The sequence below is a fragment of the Triticum aestivum genome, chromosome 7B (assembly GCF_018294505.1).
Source record: "Triticum aestivum cultivar Chinese Spring chromosome 7B, IWGSC CS RefSeq v2.1, whole genome shotgun sequence".
In the NCBI taxonomy this organism is placed as follows: domain Eukaryota; kingdom Viridiplantae; phylum Streptophyta; class Magnoliopsida; order Poales; family Poaceae; genus Triticum; species Triticum aestivum.
This window is the reverse complement of record NC_057813.1, coordinates 235,627,086-235,644,446: the sequence shown is the minus strand read 5'-3', so window position 1 is coordinate 235,644,446 and position 17,361 is coordinate 235,627,086. Positions and strand designations below refer to the sequence as shown.

Here is a 17,361-nt window from a genome sequence, read left to right as displayed (position 1 = left end):
CCTCCCTCTCCCCCCACCCAAATCGCCGCCATTTCGCTAATCCCGGCTACTCTCGCGGCGCACGCGCTCCCCTCCCCTCCTCTTTCCTCCCCCCTGGCGTCGACGCGGCGGCGGCTCCCGGCGGTGGCCAGGCGGGCGCGGCTACGAGGAGGTGGGCGTGCGCACGACAGGGCCGAGCTCAGGCTAGGGTTCGAGGCAGCGGCATTGGCGGCGTGGATGAGGAGCTAGGAGGTGCTCGGACGGCGGGGAACGGCGGCAGCGGCGGTTGCATGCAGGCAGGCCGGCAGCCATGTATTTCGCCAGGCTCGATGACTCGCCCATGTTCCGGACGCAGGTGAGCTGGGCTGGGTGGATCTCGTTCTCTGGGATGTCCGGGTGGCGTGTGTCCTCCGAGAGTTTCATGTCTATGCCATTGGCAGCTCGGCGTTGCTGCGAACGGGTCGGGGGAATGCCTGCTTTATCTTTGACTTGATTGAGTTGTTGGAGTGGTGCTGGCCTTCGTGTTTTTTCCCCTTCAGTTTATTGTGAATGCGCGAGTAAAGTTATTCTCTTGCCCGTGATTTGGCTTCTGCATGTCTGTATTGTCGCGTGACGCTCGTTTTGCTGCGTGTGTTTCTATCGCCGCATCTCACTGATTTTAATATGCGCGGCCATGTGCTTAGAATAATTTCGTGGAGCGCGTGGGTCTTAGACATCGTTCTGATGCTATCGGGCAAGCAAATTTACTTCATCGCACGGAAATTTGGTTTGGATTATCAGGTTGGCGCATGTGTGTGTGTGTGTGCCGATTTCACTGTTCTGTGTCGAATTTCCAAGGTTGTTCATCAGTTTCTTTTTTCTGTAGGGGATGGTTTCGGGTTAGCCTAACTTCTAGAGGATTGATCTGCGGATTGTTCAGTAGTACATATGGCTCTAGTTTGACGGGCTCTAGTTTGGCGCGGTTGCGATTTTGTTGGTGGAGCTGCGGCTTTTATTTGGAAAATTGCATTTCATCATTAGATTAACAATAACTGTAATTTATTGTTTTTTGTTTACTTCCCAGGCGTGCAGTCTATGTCAGCCCATAAAGTTTGCTAGTTTGACATATACCCATACCACTTCCTATAGTAGTTTTGTTGAATCCATTGGAAGAATAAATATATTCTACCATTTAGTTAATGTATTAAGAAACATCCGAAATACTTTTGGCATATAACAAAATCTTTGCCCCAAAGAAATGCACAGATCTGATTGTCCTCCAGTTCGTTAGAAATTTGTAGTAAGAACTGCTTATGTTTTTGACGTTGGGTCCAAGTGATCGATATGAAAGGTCGAGTGCTGGATGCCCCAATGCCTTATTGGTTGTTTTACTTACCACATTCACGAATGAATTTTACTCATTCATGAACGAAACCTCGCTCTCTCTTTTGACTTCCCTTGATTCACGACCAACCGTTATCTTCTCTTGACCTTTCGACAAACAGATACAATCACTTGAAGAAAGTGCTGAAGTACTAAGAGAGAGGTGCTTGAAGTTTCATAAAGGTTGCCGCAAGTATACGTGAGTTTTCATTTGGAGCTCATTCATTTTTTTGTTCACTCTACCTGACACATGTATGGTTGAGCACTGCAAGTCTTCAACTATAATTCACTATCCCCATAACATAAAGCTGCTATCTAAACCCATTTAACCCCAGCCTGTGCCAGATGTAGATAAATTAATACACACACCTGTGATTTGTTTCAGTGAAGGGCTAGGTGAAGCCTATGATGGAGATATTGCATTTGCAAGTGCACTTGAGACATTTGGAGGAGGCCACAATGATCCAATCAGTGTTGCTTTCGGCGGTGAGTCATGTTATTCTCTTGATATCTTTAATCATGTCATTTATTCTATTAAAAAAGATCGTACTTGAAGATATGTTTTGCTTCATACTGCATGAGCTGCGTATATGAGTGAGAAAACTTCTTCATCAACGTCACTCACTTATGCTTTGTTTTCTTCATTGCTTTTGAAATTTCTCTGTATGCTCTCAATTTCTTGTCTTTATCACTCATGCCATCCTTTCTTTCTATCTACGTGGTATTTATTTTACATTTTATTTAAGTTCTGACTTTACAAAGAGAGTATCAAATTGAGCATGTTCTAACTAAGCCCTTATGATTGATAGAATGAAAATTGAATAAGGAGGCCACACAATGCTTATCTGGAATTCTGTGGTTGCATATCTCTCCGCATATCATAGTTTTAAACAAAGGCACCCTGCTCAAACAGCTATAGCACGGCTATAGCCCGCAATTTTGTACTATACCGGACAATTATACATGAATACCATTTGGCGGCACCCTGCTCAAACCGTTATAGCGTGGCTATAGCCGGCTATTTAAAACTTTGCCTCATATAGGGGCTGAGAGAAGTTGAGTTTAGACATTCCCTTGACTAAGAATACACAATTCATCTCCTTTACAGGACCTGTCATGAACAAATTTACAATTGCCCTGAGAGAAATAGGAACGTATAAGGAAGTCCTGCGCTCCCAGGTACCACATCTTTTTTTGTATTATATAAGCATTGTTTGAAAGCAATGCATTATGTTCACTCTTCAATTCTGCATGCATTGCTTATCAAATTGACTAGAATTTTGGTTTAAATTGGCTGCTCATTTTGTGTGATGTTACATTGCTGGCCTGATGTCTTTCTCCAGTACTTATGATGTTTTGGTCAGTGAACAGCATAAGCTGCACTTATAATACCTTATTGCTACCAAAAAAAGAAACAGGGATCACTTGGTCAACATGCACTTGATGATGTTAATGGAAAAGAACTACTCATCTTACATGACTTTGATGTTAGAACTTGTTCCCCCAAGAACCATTACAAGCTTCTATATATAATGCTTTGTTTGGAAATCCATATCAAAATTTGATGCTACATTAGTGAAAATACAAACGCTCTCATTTCATGGTCAAACATACTTTGTGTACCTAAGGTGGTATATTTCTGATTCAGTTTCCTGGCAGGTTGAGCATATGCTAAATGACAGATTGCTAAACTTTGTAGATGTTGATTTGCATGACGTTAAGGTACCATTATTGTTTTCTGCTAACACTGAATCTTAGAAGTTTGTACCAAGAACTATTTGTTGAAATAATTTCCTGCTTCATAAATTTAACCAGGATGCCAGGAAGCGTTTTGACAAGGCTAGCCTCGTGTATGACCAGGTCAGTTAATCAATATATCTATTACCCGAAAATGTGAAAAAAAGAGGGAAAATGAAGTGTGTGTTTCTAAAGCTATTGTGGAAATGTTTTTGATAATAATTATGATGCCTTCGTATTCTTAACGCAATTCTGATTCTCCTTTGCCTTGTAGTGATCAGAATGATGCAAGGTTTTCTTTATATTTTCTTGGGACTTTTTTAAGCCGTCAATATTTGTCTTGGATATAACAAGTTTCCAGTTTTCATCAGCCAATAATACCTGTTTGCTGTTTCTGATTTGTTTGTTCTGATTGTTTCTAGTCAATTAATTGATGTTGGAATGGTTATGTATGCACTTCTCTTAGCTAACCTTACTGTTATTTTACGGCTGATTTTCTGTCTTTCTTTATTTTCTGCCATATTTTAACCTTTGCAGTAGTTTGCTTTGCTAGTTATGTAATTTTTTGAGAGAATATGTTATTGACTTGCTAATTGCCTTGTTAGATTCGCGAGAAATACTTATCATTGAAGAAAGGCACAAGAGCAGACATAACAACTGCCATTGAAGAAGTAAATACCTTTCTGTCAATCTTGTATGATCAGAGGTAATTCAGTGTTTCCCCTCTGACTTACACTTGGCCTATACCAGGAGCTCCATAGTGCTAGGTCTTCATTTGAGCAAGCTCGTTTTAACCTGGTATGTGAACTGTTGGCCTTAACTTTGCTCTTGTGAGTTCATATGTATGTTTAAATGCATATCATGCCATCGCTTCCTATACCTCTTTGAATTTTCAGGTAACTGCAATTTCGCATATCGAGGCAAAGAAGAGATTTGAATTTTTGGAGGCTGTTAGTGCGACAATGGATTCACACCTCCGATATTTTAAACAAGTAGTGCCTTTTAATTCCCTCTTCGCGATGCTATATTTTGCTACAAAATGATTAATCTTATCTGCTGCCATTCATGCAGGGGTATGAACTATTGCATCAGATGGAACCCTATATTAATCAGGTTACTATTAAACCATGCCTCCCTTCTTAATACAATTTCCCTAGTCTGTTTTGGTGTTTGAATTGCGAATGTGTTGATAGCACGATGATAACGCCTCCTGTAGTGAGGTCGCCGACCTGGGTTCAAAGCCTGGGTCTCGCATAAAAAATACCCCTTGCTGGTCTTCTCCTTCAGGTCGTCTTTTTGGTATATGAATGATTTTTAGCTGTTACATAATCCTGGCACACAAATAGTGTGATATTTTTTTTCATTCGGCACACCAGATCTGTGCATCAAAGCCCTGCAGTTTCAGATATGTGCCCTCAATCACACACACAGTATTCTAGTACATCATTCATCATTCTCTCCTTGTAATTATATGCTCTTTCAATAAAATTTACTGTTGGGGCACACGTGCCTTATTGGTAAAAAGAAGCATCTTTCACCATCCTTCTGCCTTGTCTTCTATATGGGGCACATGTGCTCCCACATTCATCTTCATGATGCAACATTGCACTCCCATTTGTTTGTGCCCTGTGTGCCTTATTGGTAGCTTATCTAGGCTGGTATTGCTGTTGGTTATGAGAAATCATGATGACAACACTGAATCGAGTTGGTTATGTCCTGGTATTTCTGTGCACCTTTGGACACTAGAAACATTATTTTGCAACTAAAATATCAGTAGAGCTGGCCAACACTTGTTTTTGCGATGAGGTCAACATCCTACTTAGTGGTAAAGGACGAATCCCATTTTGGCATATATTTGTGTAACTGTCATTTGATTACTTTCAGTTATCTCGCTTGTTTACTTGATTTTTGAATTCTACATCTGCAAACTGCTCATATTATGAAGTCAAGAAGACAGTTTATCACTAACTTGTGGTTGGATTGTCCTGCAGGTTCTGGCCTATTCGCAGCAATCAAGAGAGAGGGCAAACAAGGAACAAGCTTCTCTTTTAGAGAGGATGCATGAGTACAAAAAGCAGATAGAGCGTGATAGTCGGTCATCTGGGAATGGTTTAAATGATTCCCCTAATGTAGATGGCATACAAACAATCGGTAGAAGTTCACATAAAATGATTGAAGCAGTGATGCAGTCATCCACAAAAGGCAAGGTAACATTTCTTTTTTCGACTGGAAATTGAAGATTCATGTATACATGCAGATCTTATAGCTCCATGGACGGGGTTTATATTATGATGTACTGATTTTCAGGTTCAGACCATTCGTCAAGGTTACCTCTCAAAGAGATCATCAAACTTGAGAGGTGACTGGAAAAGAAGGTTTTTTGTTCTGGATAGTCGAGGGATGTTGTACTACTATCGCAAGCAAATTAATAGGCCAGCTGTAGGTCCCCCTTGTAACATTTCCCTTGAAATCCTCATGCATTCAGCATGATTTTGTACATGTATGATACAATTCAGCTTGGCCCCTTTCCTCAACTTTCACTTGTGATCTTATCAGGGTGTTTCTCAAGTTCAAAGAACCAACAATACCCCTGAACATGGTTCAGGGTTGCTGAGCAGATTGTTCTCTTCTCATTACCATGGTATACATGATGAAAAATCTGTTGCACGGCATACAGTAAATTTGCTGACATCAACCATTAAAGTCGATGCAGAACAATCAGATCTGAGGTTCTGCTTCAGAATTATTTCACCCATGAAGATCTACACATTGCAGGTAGATGCACAAAATTGCAGACAATACTGTTTTCATGTTGAATATACACGTTTGCTACTTTAGTGACATCATCTGATATTTATACAGGCAGAGAGTGCTCTAGATCAGATGGATTGGATCGAAAAAATTACTGGTGTCATTGCATCTTTGCTGAACGCACAATCCCCAGAACAGGTTTATTATGGTCTAGATTAGATGATTCCAGTTGGATTATTTATGTGCTTCAGTTCAATTTATCATGATGTTATGTTTCAGTGTCTGCACAGCCCTAGGAGCTGCGGTCATGATCGGAGCGCTAGTGAGAGTAGCTCCTATACTAGTTCAGTGGAACTGGAAACTTCCACAAGTGAAGATTTAACACTGGAAAAGAATGCTGGAAATGGACAACATCATCACAGGACCCATATCAAACCCGAAAAACCAATTGACTTGCTTAGGAGGGTTGATGGTAATACTATTTGTGCCGATTGTGGTGCTGCGGAACCTGATTGGGCGTCGTTAAACCTCGGTGCTCTTCTGTGCATAGAGTGTTCTGGAGTACACAGAAATCTAGGAGTGCATATATCGAAGGTATTTAAGAAAACTTACTATATATCCATGCTTATTGCACATAGATTGGTTGCCGCATCTCCATTTAACTTGAAGTCCAGCATTCTTGTGTCTTGCCTGTGCATGATCCCACATGCTTTTGTGACCGGAAACTACTCTTATAGCTGCAACTGTTACGCATCTGCTATTTGTTTGCGAGCCATCATTTACACATATGATTTAAAAAATTGCACTCCAACATATAAACCCAAATTCTAACCTGGAATCTCTAAAGCCTTTAGTTATGCCCTTTTTTCCTAACTATTTTTAAAAGGATATTCTCAGATGCTGAATTATTTATATGCAAATTTAATTTAGTCAATGTGGCAGCACACCTTTTTGGTGTGAATATAGATTTGCAGTATTTTATGTGATACCAGTAGACTTAATAGAGCAAATTTATCTTTTTCTTTCTCAACAATGGCAGAAAATAGCATGCACTGTTATTTAAGTCATTGATGTAGTGGCTTGCATGCATCATCCTTTTTAGGAGACTCGCTGAGAATCAACTTTAGGACACTGCCATTCTTTGAAGATGATACAAGTAATTGTTTCTATTTGGGCGTCCCTATATATGTGTGTGTAACTGTGTACATTGCCACCTATACTTCTACAATTGTCTGCACTCTGCCTATTTTCGATGCATATTTTGCAGTCAAATTTGATTACATAATTAGCAAGTTGTGTTTGATGGTATCATTAGGGTCACTGACATAACTTCGAAATGAATACATCATATTTGCAGGTAAGGTCTCTGACTCTCGATGTCAGAGTCTGGGAGCCATCTGTAATCAATCTCTTTCAATCATTAGGCAACATGTTTGTGAACAGAGTTTGGGAAGAAACATTACCTTCATCAAACAATGGCTCTTCTGTTGATAATACAAGGTAATATGAATTTCTTTACAAAACTTCAGTCTTTTTTTAGTGTTTTCAGAAATTAACTTGCAACTTTGTTGTCTTGTAGTACTAATGGATCACAGGCAGCACAATACTTAACCACCAGCAAGCCTAAACACTCAGATCCTTTCTCTGCCAAAGAGAAGTTTATTCATGCCAAGGTGCTTGCGAGTTGTCCTTTTGCAATTGCTTCTCTGCACTTTTCCCATTATTAGCAAATAAGTGTTGAGGACAAAGTTGTCTCCAGATATCCGATGGGAAAATGATTGGGTAAAAATGATTCATGGTAGTTTATAACTCGAACATTTCTTAGCCTAAATACAGTTGTTGCCCGTCACGATTAGTTGCCAGATGGTACTTGTGCGATCCACCGATCATTTTAAGGCCTTGCAAATATGTTGTTCTTTACAGTTGCATCCTCAGAGTTCCAGAAAAATTGTCTGTAGGTTGTATCCACATTGACAAAGTTGCTTCAAGTGCTTTTATTTAGTTTCCGTGGCCTACAAACTGCATCACGTTTGATTTGTTATGTAAACTCACTTCATGCAGTTCATTTATACTACAGATGCTATATGTGAACTATCGAAGTTGACTTCCGTGATGCTATCCATGTAGAATAGTAAACTCACCAGGATTTTTGCGGCTACATTAACTCCATATATAATGAAAAGGAAAGCTTGTGGTTTCATAAATTATGAATCTGCAGATAAGTTTTTTTAATTGCATTATTAGTTCCTTAACATTGATCTTTGTTTGATATGCCCATGAAGCTAAGTGAGCATTATAATGCATGGACTAGAATTTATATAGCCTGTCAGCTGGTTTAGAATGCATTTTTTAAAGTCAATATCTATCCTTCAGTTTCATGTATAGTATTGTCATATATTGAACTCTTTACGGTGCAAATGTTCCAGTATGCTGACAAGGAATTTGTACGGAGGCATAGTATCGATGAGATTCACATAGCTCAGCAGATGTGGGACAGTGTAACTGCAAATGACAAGAAAGGAGTATACAGTCTCATCGTGGCATCACACGCCAATGTAAATTTGGTTTATGGGCAGATGGCTTCTGGTTTGTTACTGAATCTTGGAAAAGCACTTATACAAGAGCAGCCAACTTCACCAGCTGATGGAAGCCCTAGATTTTTCGACTGCAATTCACATGAGAAGGTTTCTCCTAGAGAGTCGCTTTCTCCTCCCAGCACAAGTTCACATGTAGATGAGTTGGATGATAGATATGAGGGTTTCTCCTTGCTTCATCTTGCATGCCGTGTTGCAGATGTGGGGATGGTTGAATTACTTTTGCAGTATGGTGCTAGTGTAAATGTGTCTGATTCAAGAGGTCGGATGCCCCTTCATCACTGTATTTTGAAAGGAAGACATCTGCATGCAAAGCTTCTGCTCTCCAGGTATGTAGCTGCTTACAACTTCATCACTTTATCTTGCTCCATATGTTGTCTGTCAACTAGGAAGACCACCTGGTTGTCCGGTGAGGGCTGGGATGTAGTTTCTGCGGACTGGGAAATGAATTTGATGTTACCTGCAGCACTTCATGGTGTGGAAACAATAGTAGGGGAGCTTATAGTTTCAATTTCATAAAATAAGGGTGTACTGAGTTGTGGATAAGTTATGGCCAATTCTTAGACCTTACTCAAGAACGTGAAAAGGATCATTGCCTTTCGTATGCAGAATTTTTCTCTAGTCTCAGTCAATTCAGAAAAGTGCAACTTCATTTTAGTGAAAAGTGTAACTTGTACATTTGGGACTTAAGAATCTCTGTCTATTGTGGCCTAGCAAACCGAAAAAAAGATGCCTGTTTTGGAGAGTACCCTGAAAGAGAAAACTAACGCATCCTTCGAAAAATTAAAACTAATATGCAAACCAGTTTTAGGATTATTGGATGCAATATGAGAACTGTTCCACTGTTCTTTTTGTTTGTCGAAGTGTAGATTATTAGGGATGATCTGGCGAGCGGCACAAGTCGAAAAACAGACATGTCTCACCTATTATTTCCAATCAATTTCTTTGCAGGGGAGCTGACACACATGCCATAGACCGAGATGGCAGATCAGCATTGCAGTATGCAATGGACCGTTCCACAAGTGACGAAGGCATGCTTGCGTTGTTAGAGGAGCACTTCAGATAATTGCTGCAGGCAGCCTTCACGTCAGGAGTATGCGCCCAGCAAACAAACAGAGTAGGCTGTGGCGCTGTCTGAGTTGCTCAGCTCCATGCTCTGATAAGCCCCCAGCTTGTCTTGCTGATAGTCCGAAGCTCGTGGCATGAATGGAACCTAATCTTCTTCTGGAGATCCCGCAACATGATGATGCGGTTTATTCTCTTGTCCGGTTGTTAGTTTTAGCGTGCGCCGGTCTTATTTATCATCTTGCAAGCCGTCCGGTTGGTGTTTGCAGATGGTGCATAGTAATTTTGTATATGGAGTTGCTTCTTGTTATATCCATCATCTTTCCATGTAAGGTAGACGGCCCTGTGGTGAAAGATGATTGTACATATGGATATGTGCCATTGTGATTTATGGAATATGAAGTACTTGACACGCTTTAGTCAGTTGTCACACTTGATATCTGTTGTCTGCTGCTGCTACTTGTCATTTGTGGCAGAAGAATTGGCCTTGAGCCAGCAGCTATCCCTCATCTACAGCTTACAGGTACTGAAAAATACCTAGCTGTCCGGTGTTTGTTCAATGCCATAGAGATAGAGTATTCGATTTGGCAGACCGCAGACAGTTGGGACGATGAGTGGTTGATCTGCCACTCTGGGACAAGCCATAGTATGATTCATTTTCTACCAACTTAAAAGTACAATGTGTGGCACTCTGGGTATGCATTGTTCTACTGCCGGTGCATTTCATGCGGGTTGCTCTTTCTTCTAGCCCAAATTCGGTCGTAAACCAAGCCTGTAAATCCTGGCAAACACCATCGGAAAGACTATATATCGGGAGAGTGATGTTGTGCCGTCCTGCAAAAAAAAAGAAAGAATCATGTTAACTCACTTCGTGTGGATTATTATTTTTACACCGTGTACCAATAATCAATTGACATCTACCGACGATCTGCAGTAATGATATTGACCTTTTCATACTCCATCCGTTCCATAATGTAGTGCCTATAGACTTTTACAAAAGTCAAACACTACAAACTTTGACCATGTTTAAAAAGAAAAGTAGGTACATCTAGAATACCAAACACACCTCATTGGATACATCGTGAGTTATATTTTCAGAATGTACATGTTTGGTATTGTAGATGTAGACAGTTTTCTCTATACATTTGGTCAAAGGTGGCAAAGTTTGACTTTCACAAAAATCTATAGGCACTACATTATGGAATGGAGGGAACTGGTTACCATGGGCCAGGACTCATGACACTATTTAGTAACTAACGCCAACGTTGGATTACACATCTCAGAGGACGAACTGCTCTGTTTGCTTAAACGCTTGGAAGCTCAGCTGGCAAGCGAATAAACTCAGGTAGGACGACGTGATATTCCCGCTCGGTACATCGTACTATGTGCGTGCTCGTAAATCAGTAGTAAATGTGGATTGGATTTGAAAGGAAAAATGCTGCCTATCACGTACAGGAATGGATGCCACGAGCAACATTTACGTAGTTTCTAGGCGGATTCGATGGACAGGGCCATGCATTGCAGTTGCAGGGCCTTCCTCATCGCGTGTTCAGGCGTCTACTGCAAGCAGGGTTGCCGCCTTGTTCTAAAAAAAAAAGAACAAGGAAAAAAAAAGCAGGGGCTTCTCTCCCCGGTTGCTCCTGTCCTGGCAAGGCAGCCTTCGGTCATGCCAAGGTGCTTGAGTTGTGGCTCCATGAGCGTGCAGCAGCGGATCCTTATTCGCCGCCTGGGGCTCGCGCATGGCGATAAAAAGTGAGACGTTCCAGGAGTACCTGGACCTCTTCTCCTGTCCCCTCACCGCCGCGCAGATTTCGGCAGTGCTCGCCCTCTTCGGAGCCGACGGTGCTTCCTCCGACGGATAGCGTGCCGCTGGTCTAGGCGTCGGCTTATGCCTTTTTGGCCGGGGTTCCAACTTCCAAGGGCATTTCTACCAATATCCCCCTAAAACTCATATTTGAGGAGTAAAAATGATGTTTTTAACACAAAAGAGCCAACTAGTAAATCTCTTATAACCAAAACTTTATTAAATTTGAGTTTTTGACCGCTGAAAGTTGCCCCCTCCCTCTAAAATTTAGTCCGCGGACGGTGCGGCCACCCCCTTCCCTTTTGACCAACGGAATGGGTAGGCCCTCCCCCGCCGCACGCCTAGACATGAGACGGCATCGGTGTCACACCGCCAGCCATGAATTCGGCGGCGCAACCACAAAAAAGGTGGCGTCAAAGGAGGAACTTCATCGGCAGCAGAGCGTCGATGACGGTGGTCAGCAATCCCTCCGATGCGACCACCGTACTGACCTTGGCCAAGCAGACCGACAAAAGGGACCATCGGCCGATGACCAAGGCGGTGGCCAACATGACGGCGATGGCGAAGGAAAAGAAGAGTGCGGCCACCGGGTCGCTTCCCCCTCCACATGCCGCGGCTCCGGCGAGTACTACTCCGCCTCCTGCCGCCGCCTACACCACCAGACTGCCGGAAAGAGTACAACACTAACGTTGGATGGTGGGAAGGTTATGGACGGCGGATTGATGGGTGGTGCAGTGCCATGTTTGGTACTAGATGATTACTCAAGCTGATATATAAAGTACAAAGCTCACATGGTTGATGGCCAGAGCCGGTGATGATGATGCCCTTATCATCGTTTTCTACATGAAGGCATCATCGAGATGAAGCTCCCAACTCCACTCAATACCTCCGGGGGAAACCCTAGATCAGCTGATCGGATGTTGGCGGCATTCATGTGTCATAACCCCCTTTGGTGCGGCATTTTTGGAGGTGCACTCGGCTTCGCGGGACCAGCGGACGACTTCTTTGATGGAGCGGTGCTTCATCCTACACATTGATGGCGACGGATCTTGACGGCGTGGTGCAGTGCAGATTCGGAGTTTGATGTGGGAGGATGGACGCAGGAGGACGGCGTTGTCTCGCGTCGTGGTGGCGTCGATGGCAGAGAGACCTGGCACGGTAGATGTAACAGTACAACTCTGAAGATGAACTCGTGGCAGGTGGCTGCGGCGGCCTCTTACCCGGCAGGCGTCCTGGTTGAGGAGTGCGCCGGACTGGTAGGTGCCCCATACCAGGCAGACGTCCTGGTTGGGACCTCAAGTCTTAGATGTTTAGGTTTGGCTGCGATGTCTGTTTGGTATTAGGCTCAAGCTATCAGCGCCCCTTCATCAATTGGATAGGTGTAGCGACAGTTGTTGCTTAGACGGTGGCTTTAGTCTTGCTGTTGTATGACTTTGTAAGGTCTTATAAGAATAATTAATAAAGTGACCGCATGCATCGTCCGGATGCAGAGGCCGGGGGTCATCCTTCTTTTCTAAATAAATAAATAAAAATGGGCCAAATAGTAATTATTACAACCAGTCATCATATGATCCAACATTATGTCATTCAGCGGAAGCAAATAAGTCCGAGTACAAACAAGATATCAAATATGCATGAGAGGCTAGAACATAAGCATCGACCCTCCTAAGGCTCCGGCTGCCACATGGGACCTTCTATCTACTCGTCGTTGGTAAATTCTACATAGTATCCTCCATAGTGATCGGTAGAGTCCACTGCAACTAATTTATGTAGAAACAAGAATGAGTATAGAATTGTGTTCCGACTTGCATCAGATCTATATTAAGTATGCAACATTCTCAAAAGAAGATGAATGTTGTTTGAGCAGCAACAAGCACTACCATCCTATAGAGACACACTATAAGTTATGCATATCAGAGATAAGATAAGAGATCGTATATGAGCCATCTATCCTAGCCACCACATCATAAAACTACCTTGCATTCTCCCTCGCATCACCCATGAGGAGGAAACTCCAAGGCACTCACACCTAAGTTGGCAAGTTTAACTGTCAGTGCGTTGATACGGATGTAAAAATATGTTGGTGGTTTCACACCAAATCTGATTAATGAACTATATATTAGAGATTGATTAGCGACCTTGGTTAGGAGGGTGATCCCGTAACAGTAACTGCAGAGTTATTGTGCATTTATGAAGGAAAAGAAAATCAAACCATTATTGCAAAGGAAAACTCTGATATTCCCTCGCTATACATGACAGTCATATTTATTGGTGATTGAAGGGGTTATTAGCGTATGAGGGAAGTTGGACGAAGGTGTCTCTGCGAGGAGGAAAAGGGGTTATCAGCGTATGAGGTGTTGGAAACGAGAGTTTGGCAATGCTTCATGATGTATTGATCGGTGCATAGCGCCCGTATATATTGAGTACAAGGTGGGCCACAACCTCAACTATTCAATGACTAGGAGGTGGGCCAGGCTATACAATATACATGCACAAACCATATATTCAACACCCCCCCGCAGTCGAAGCATCGCCGGAGACGCAAAGACTGGACCTGAACTCCTCGAAGACAGAAGTAGGCAGTCCTTTCGTCATGACGTCGGTGAACTGCTGCACCGTCGGGACGTGGAGGCCCGGATGCGCCCAAGAGCCACCTGCTCACGAACGAAGTGTATATCGAGCTCAATATGCTTCCTTCGACGATGGTGGACCGGGTTGGCGGAGAGGTAGACGACGGAGACGTTGTCGCAGTAGACGAGCGTGGCCTTGTGAACATCACAAAGCAACTCCTGGAGCAGCTGACGGAGCCAAGAGCATTCAGCAACGACATTGGCCACTGCTTGATACTCAGCCTTGGCACTCGAGCGGGAGACGGTGGGCTGTCGCTTGGAGGACCAAGAGATCAGGGACGGCCCAAGGTAGACACAGTTACCCCGAGGTGGAGCGCCGTGTGTCCGGGCAGCCGGCCCAGTCCACATCAGAGTAGGCGACGAGGTCGGTGGAGGCGGAGGCCGTCAGCGTAAGTCCCAAGTACTGGGTGCCGCGTATGTATCAGAGGATATGCTTCACCAGAGTCCAGTGAGAGTCGCGCGGAGCATGCATGTGAAGATAGACCTGCTGAACAACATACTGCAAGTTGGGGCGCGTCAGGGTCAGGTACTGCAAGGTGCCCACAATGGAGTGATAGAAGGCTGCATCGGATGTAGGCGAACCCTCCAAAGCGGAAACCTTGGCCTTGGTGTCGACGGGCGTGTGAGCGGGCTTGCAGTTAAGCATGCCATCTCGATCAAGAAGCTCATGGGCATAGCGCTGCTGATGCAGGAAGAACCCGTCTGGCCGTCGAACCACCTCAATGCCAAGGAAGTAATGCAGAGGACCCAAGTCCTTCAGGGCAAACTCATCGCGAAGACGAGTAGTGAGCCGCTGGAGGAGCGCGACAGTGGATGCCGTCAGAATGATGTCATCGACGTACAACAACAAGTAGGCCGTGTCAACTCCGTGATGATACGCGAAGAGGGAAGCATTGGAGCGAGTCGATGTAAATCCGAGCGTCCGCAGGAAGGCGGCGATGCGCTGGTACCAGGCCCGAGGTGCCTGCTTCAACCCATAAAGAGAATGGGAGAGCAAGCACACATGATCTGGATGCGTGGCGTTGACGAAGCCGGTGGGCTGCTCACAGAACACCTGCTCAGCTAGGTGGCCGTGCAAGAAGGCGTTGGACATGTCCAACTGATGCACAGGCCAAGCTCGGGATAGGACTAGCTGGAGCACGGCGCGGATCATGCCCGGTTTAACAACCGGGGCAAATGTGTCGGTGAAGTCCACGCCCGCGCGTTGCCGAAGACCCTGAACCACCCAGCGAGCTTTATAGCGCTCGAGAGTGCCATCCAGACGAGTCTTGTGCCGAAAGACCCACTTGCCCGTGATGATGTTGGCACGGGGTGGCTGAGGGACGAGTTGCCAGGTACAGTTCCGCCGGAGCGCGTCAAACTCCTCCATCATCGCAGCGAGCCAATGAGGATCCCAAAGGGCGGCTCGAGCTGACGATGGGAGAGGAGACGGCTCATAGACGGAAGCAGCGAGAAGGTACTCATTGTTGGGGTACCGTGTGCTCGGGCGGAGGGTGCCATCCCGAGAGCGAGTCATCGGGCGGGGCAGCGGGTCTGGAGTGGAGACGAGCAACGACGAAGAAGAGCCCGCCTCCTCCGAGGCCGCTGCAGGCGATGCCGCCGCGGGTGAGGCGGCGGGCGAGGCCGCAGGCGAGGCCGCGGGCGAGGCCATCGCGGGCAAGGCGCCGGGCAAGGCCACCGGCGTGGTCGGGGCCGGGGACGCCAGGGGCGTCGTGGGCGCCGAGGGAGGTGCGGCCCCTAGAGCAGCCAACCGGGGAGAAACTTGACCCGTGGCATGGGGGGCACCCTTAAAGCCGGGAGGCGGCCCAAGAGAAGCACGTGAGCGGCCGTCACCGGGAGCGGGCAAAGCCGCAACATCCGAAGGTACCTGCTGAAACGGAAAAACCATCTCATCAAAGTAAACGTGTCGTGAAGTGATCACCCGATGTGAGATAGGATCATAGCAGCGGTAGCCTTTGATGTTGGGGGGATAGCCGAGAAAGATGCAGGCCACAGACCGAGGTGCGAGCTTATGAGGAGCAGTGGAAGCGATGCTGGGGTAGCACAAGCAAGCGAAAATGCGGAGCTCAACATAGGAAGGTGGCGTGCCAAACAAGAGGTGATGAGGTGCAAAATTCCCGCAAGTGCGACAAGGAAGAATGTTAATGAGTAGTGATGCAGTGGCGAGCGCGTCAGGCCAAAAACTTGGTGGCACATTGGCGTGAAAGAGGAGGGTGCGAACACAGTCATTAAGAGTGCGAAGCACACGCTCAGCGCGGCCGTTTTGTTGCGAAGTGTACGGGCAAGTGAGACGAAAGATCGTGTCGTGTGTGGCGAGAAGGTTGCGGATCACAAGGTTATCAAACTCCTTCCCGTTGTCTGTTTGCAACGCATGAATGGTACGTCCAAACTGTGTGGAGACATAGGAGTAGAAAGCGGTGAGAGTAACAACAGAGTCCGACTTTCGCCGCAATGGGAAGGTCCACACATAGTGCGAAAAACCATCAAGTATGACAAGATAATAAAGATAGCCCGTGTTACTTGCAACAGGAGAGGTCCAAGCATCACTATGAATTAACTCAAACGGGTATGATGTGACATGCGAGGAAGTGCTAAAAGGAAGACAAACATGTTTGGCGAGACGACAAGCATGACAAGTGTGATCGTCGATCTTATTCACGTGAATGAAAAACTTTGAAGAATATGACGAAGAGTTGCGATGTTGGGATGACCGAGACGAGCGTGCCAAAGGTCCACTCCGGCGGAAAGCGCCATGGGTGCAACGGCGAAGGAGGTAGATGAGTGGACCGGGTAGAGCTCGTCGGGGCTGTCACATCGGTGGAGCACCATCCCGGTACGGGCATCCTTAACAGAAAAGCCAAACATGTCAAATTCAACGGTAACAAGATTTTCACGTGTAAGAGAACGAACGGAAACAAGATTTTTAATGATGTCAGAAGAGACAAGCACATTAGAAAGATATAATGGCATGGAGTTAGAAGGAAAAGCAGCATGGCCGACATGAGTAATAGGCATGAAAGAACCGTCACCCATGGTAATGCGAGCAGCAGTGTGAACGGGGTGAGTGGCAAGAAGGTTACCGGGGTTGGCGGCCATGTGAGCCGTGGCTTCGGTGTCCATATACCAGTCACCACCGCCAGTGTACTGCTGCGATGTGGGGGCGGTTGTTGGGGAACGTAGTAATTTCAAAAAAAATCCTACGCACACGCAAGATCATGGTGATGCATAGCAACGAGAGGGGAGAGTGTTGTCCACGTACCCTCGTAGACCGAAAGAGGAAGCGTTAGCACAACGCGGTTGATGTAGTTGTACGTCTTCACGATCCGACCGATCAAGTACCGAACGCACGACACCTCCGAGTTTAGCACACGTTCAGCTCGATGACGTCCCTCGAACGCCAATCCAGCCGAGCTTTGAGGGAGAGTTCCGTCAGCACGAC

At 45.3% G+C, this 17,361-nt stretch overlaps 1 protein-coding gene across 1 annotated transcript; it reads left to right on the top strand.

The window, feature by feature from the left end:
• The first annotated feature begins 11 nt into the window (after positions 1-11).
• On the top strand, positions 12-9,920 carry LOC123156558 (ADP-ribosylation factor GTPase-activating protein AGD3). Its single transcript, XM_044574710.1, has 19 exons — positions 12-334; positions 1,464-1,540; positions 1,727-1,827; positions 2,450-2,520; positions 3,001-3,063; positions 3,157-3,201; positions 3,684-3,749; positions 3,829-3,876; positions 3,975-4,070; positions 4,150-4,191; positions 5,070-5,285; positions 5,386-5,517; positions 5,635-5,853; positions 5,941-6,027; positions 6,109-6,423; positions 7,187-7,329; positions 7,409-7,502; positions 8,256-8,752; positions 9,375-9,920. Exons 1-19 carry the CDS (start codon positions 290-292, stop codon positions 9,487-9,489), a joined length of 2,472 nt encoding a protein of 823 aa, XP_044430645.1. The 5' UTR covers positions 12-289; the 3' UTR covers positions 9,490-9,920.
• Positions 9,921-17,361: the final 7,441 nt, after the last annotated feature.

Excerpts from the sequence above, each read along its gene's own strand:
- LOC123156558 (XM_044574710.1), top strand. The coding sequence starts at position 290 with ATGTATTTCGCCAGGCTCGATGACTCGCCCATGTTCCGGACGCAG. Across the intron at positions 3,202-3,683 it reads CTAGCCTCGTGTATGACCAG|ATTCGCGAGAAATACTTATC; the intron begins GTCAGTTAATCA and ends TTGCCTTGTTAG. Across the intron at positions 6,028-6,108 it reads ACGCACAATCCCCAGAACAG|TGTCTGCACAGCCCTAGGAG; the intron begins GTTTATTATGGT and ends GTTATGTTTCAG.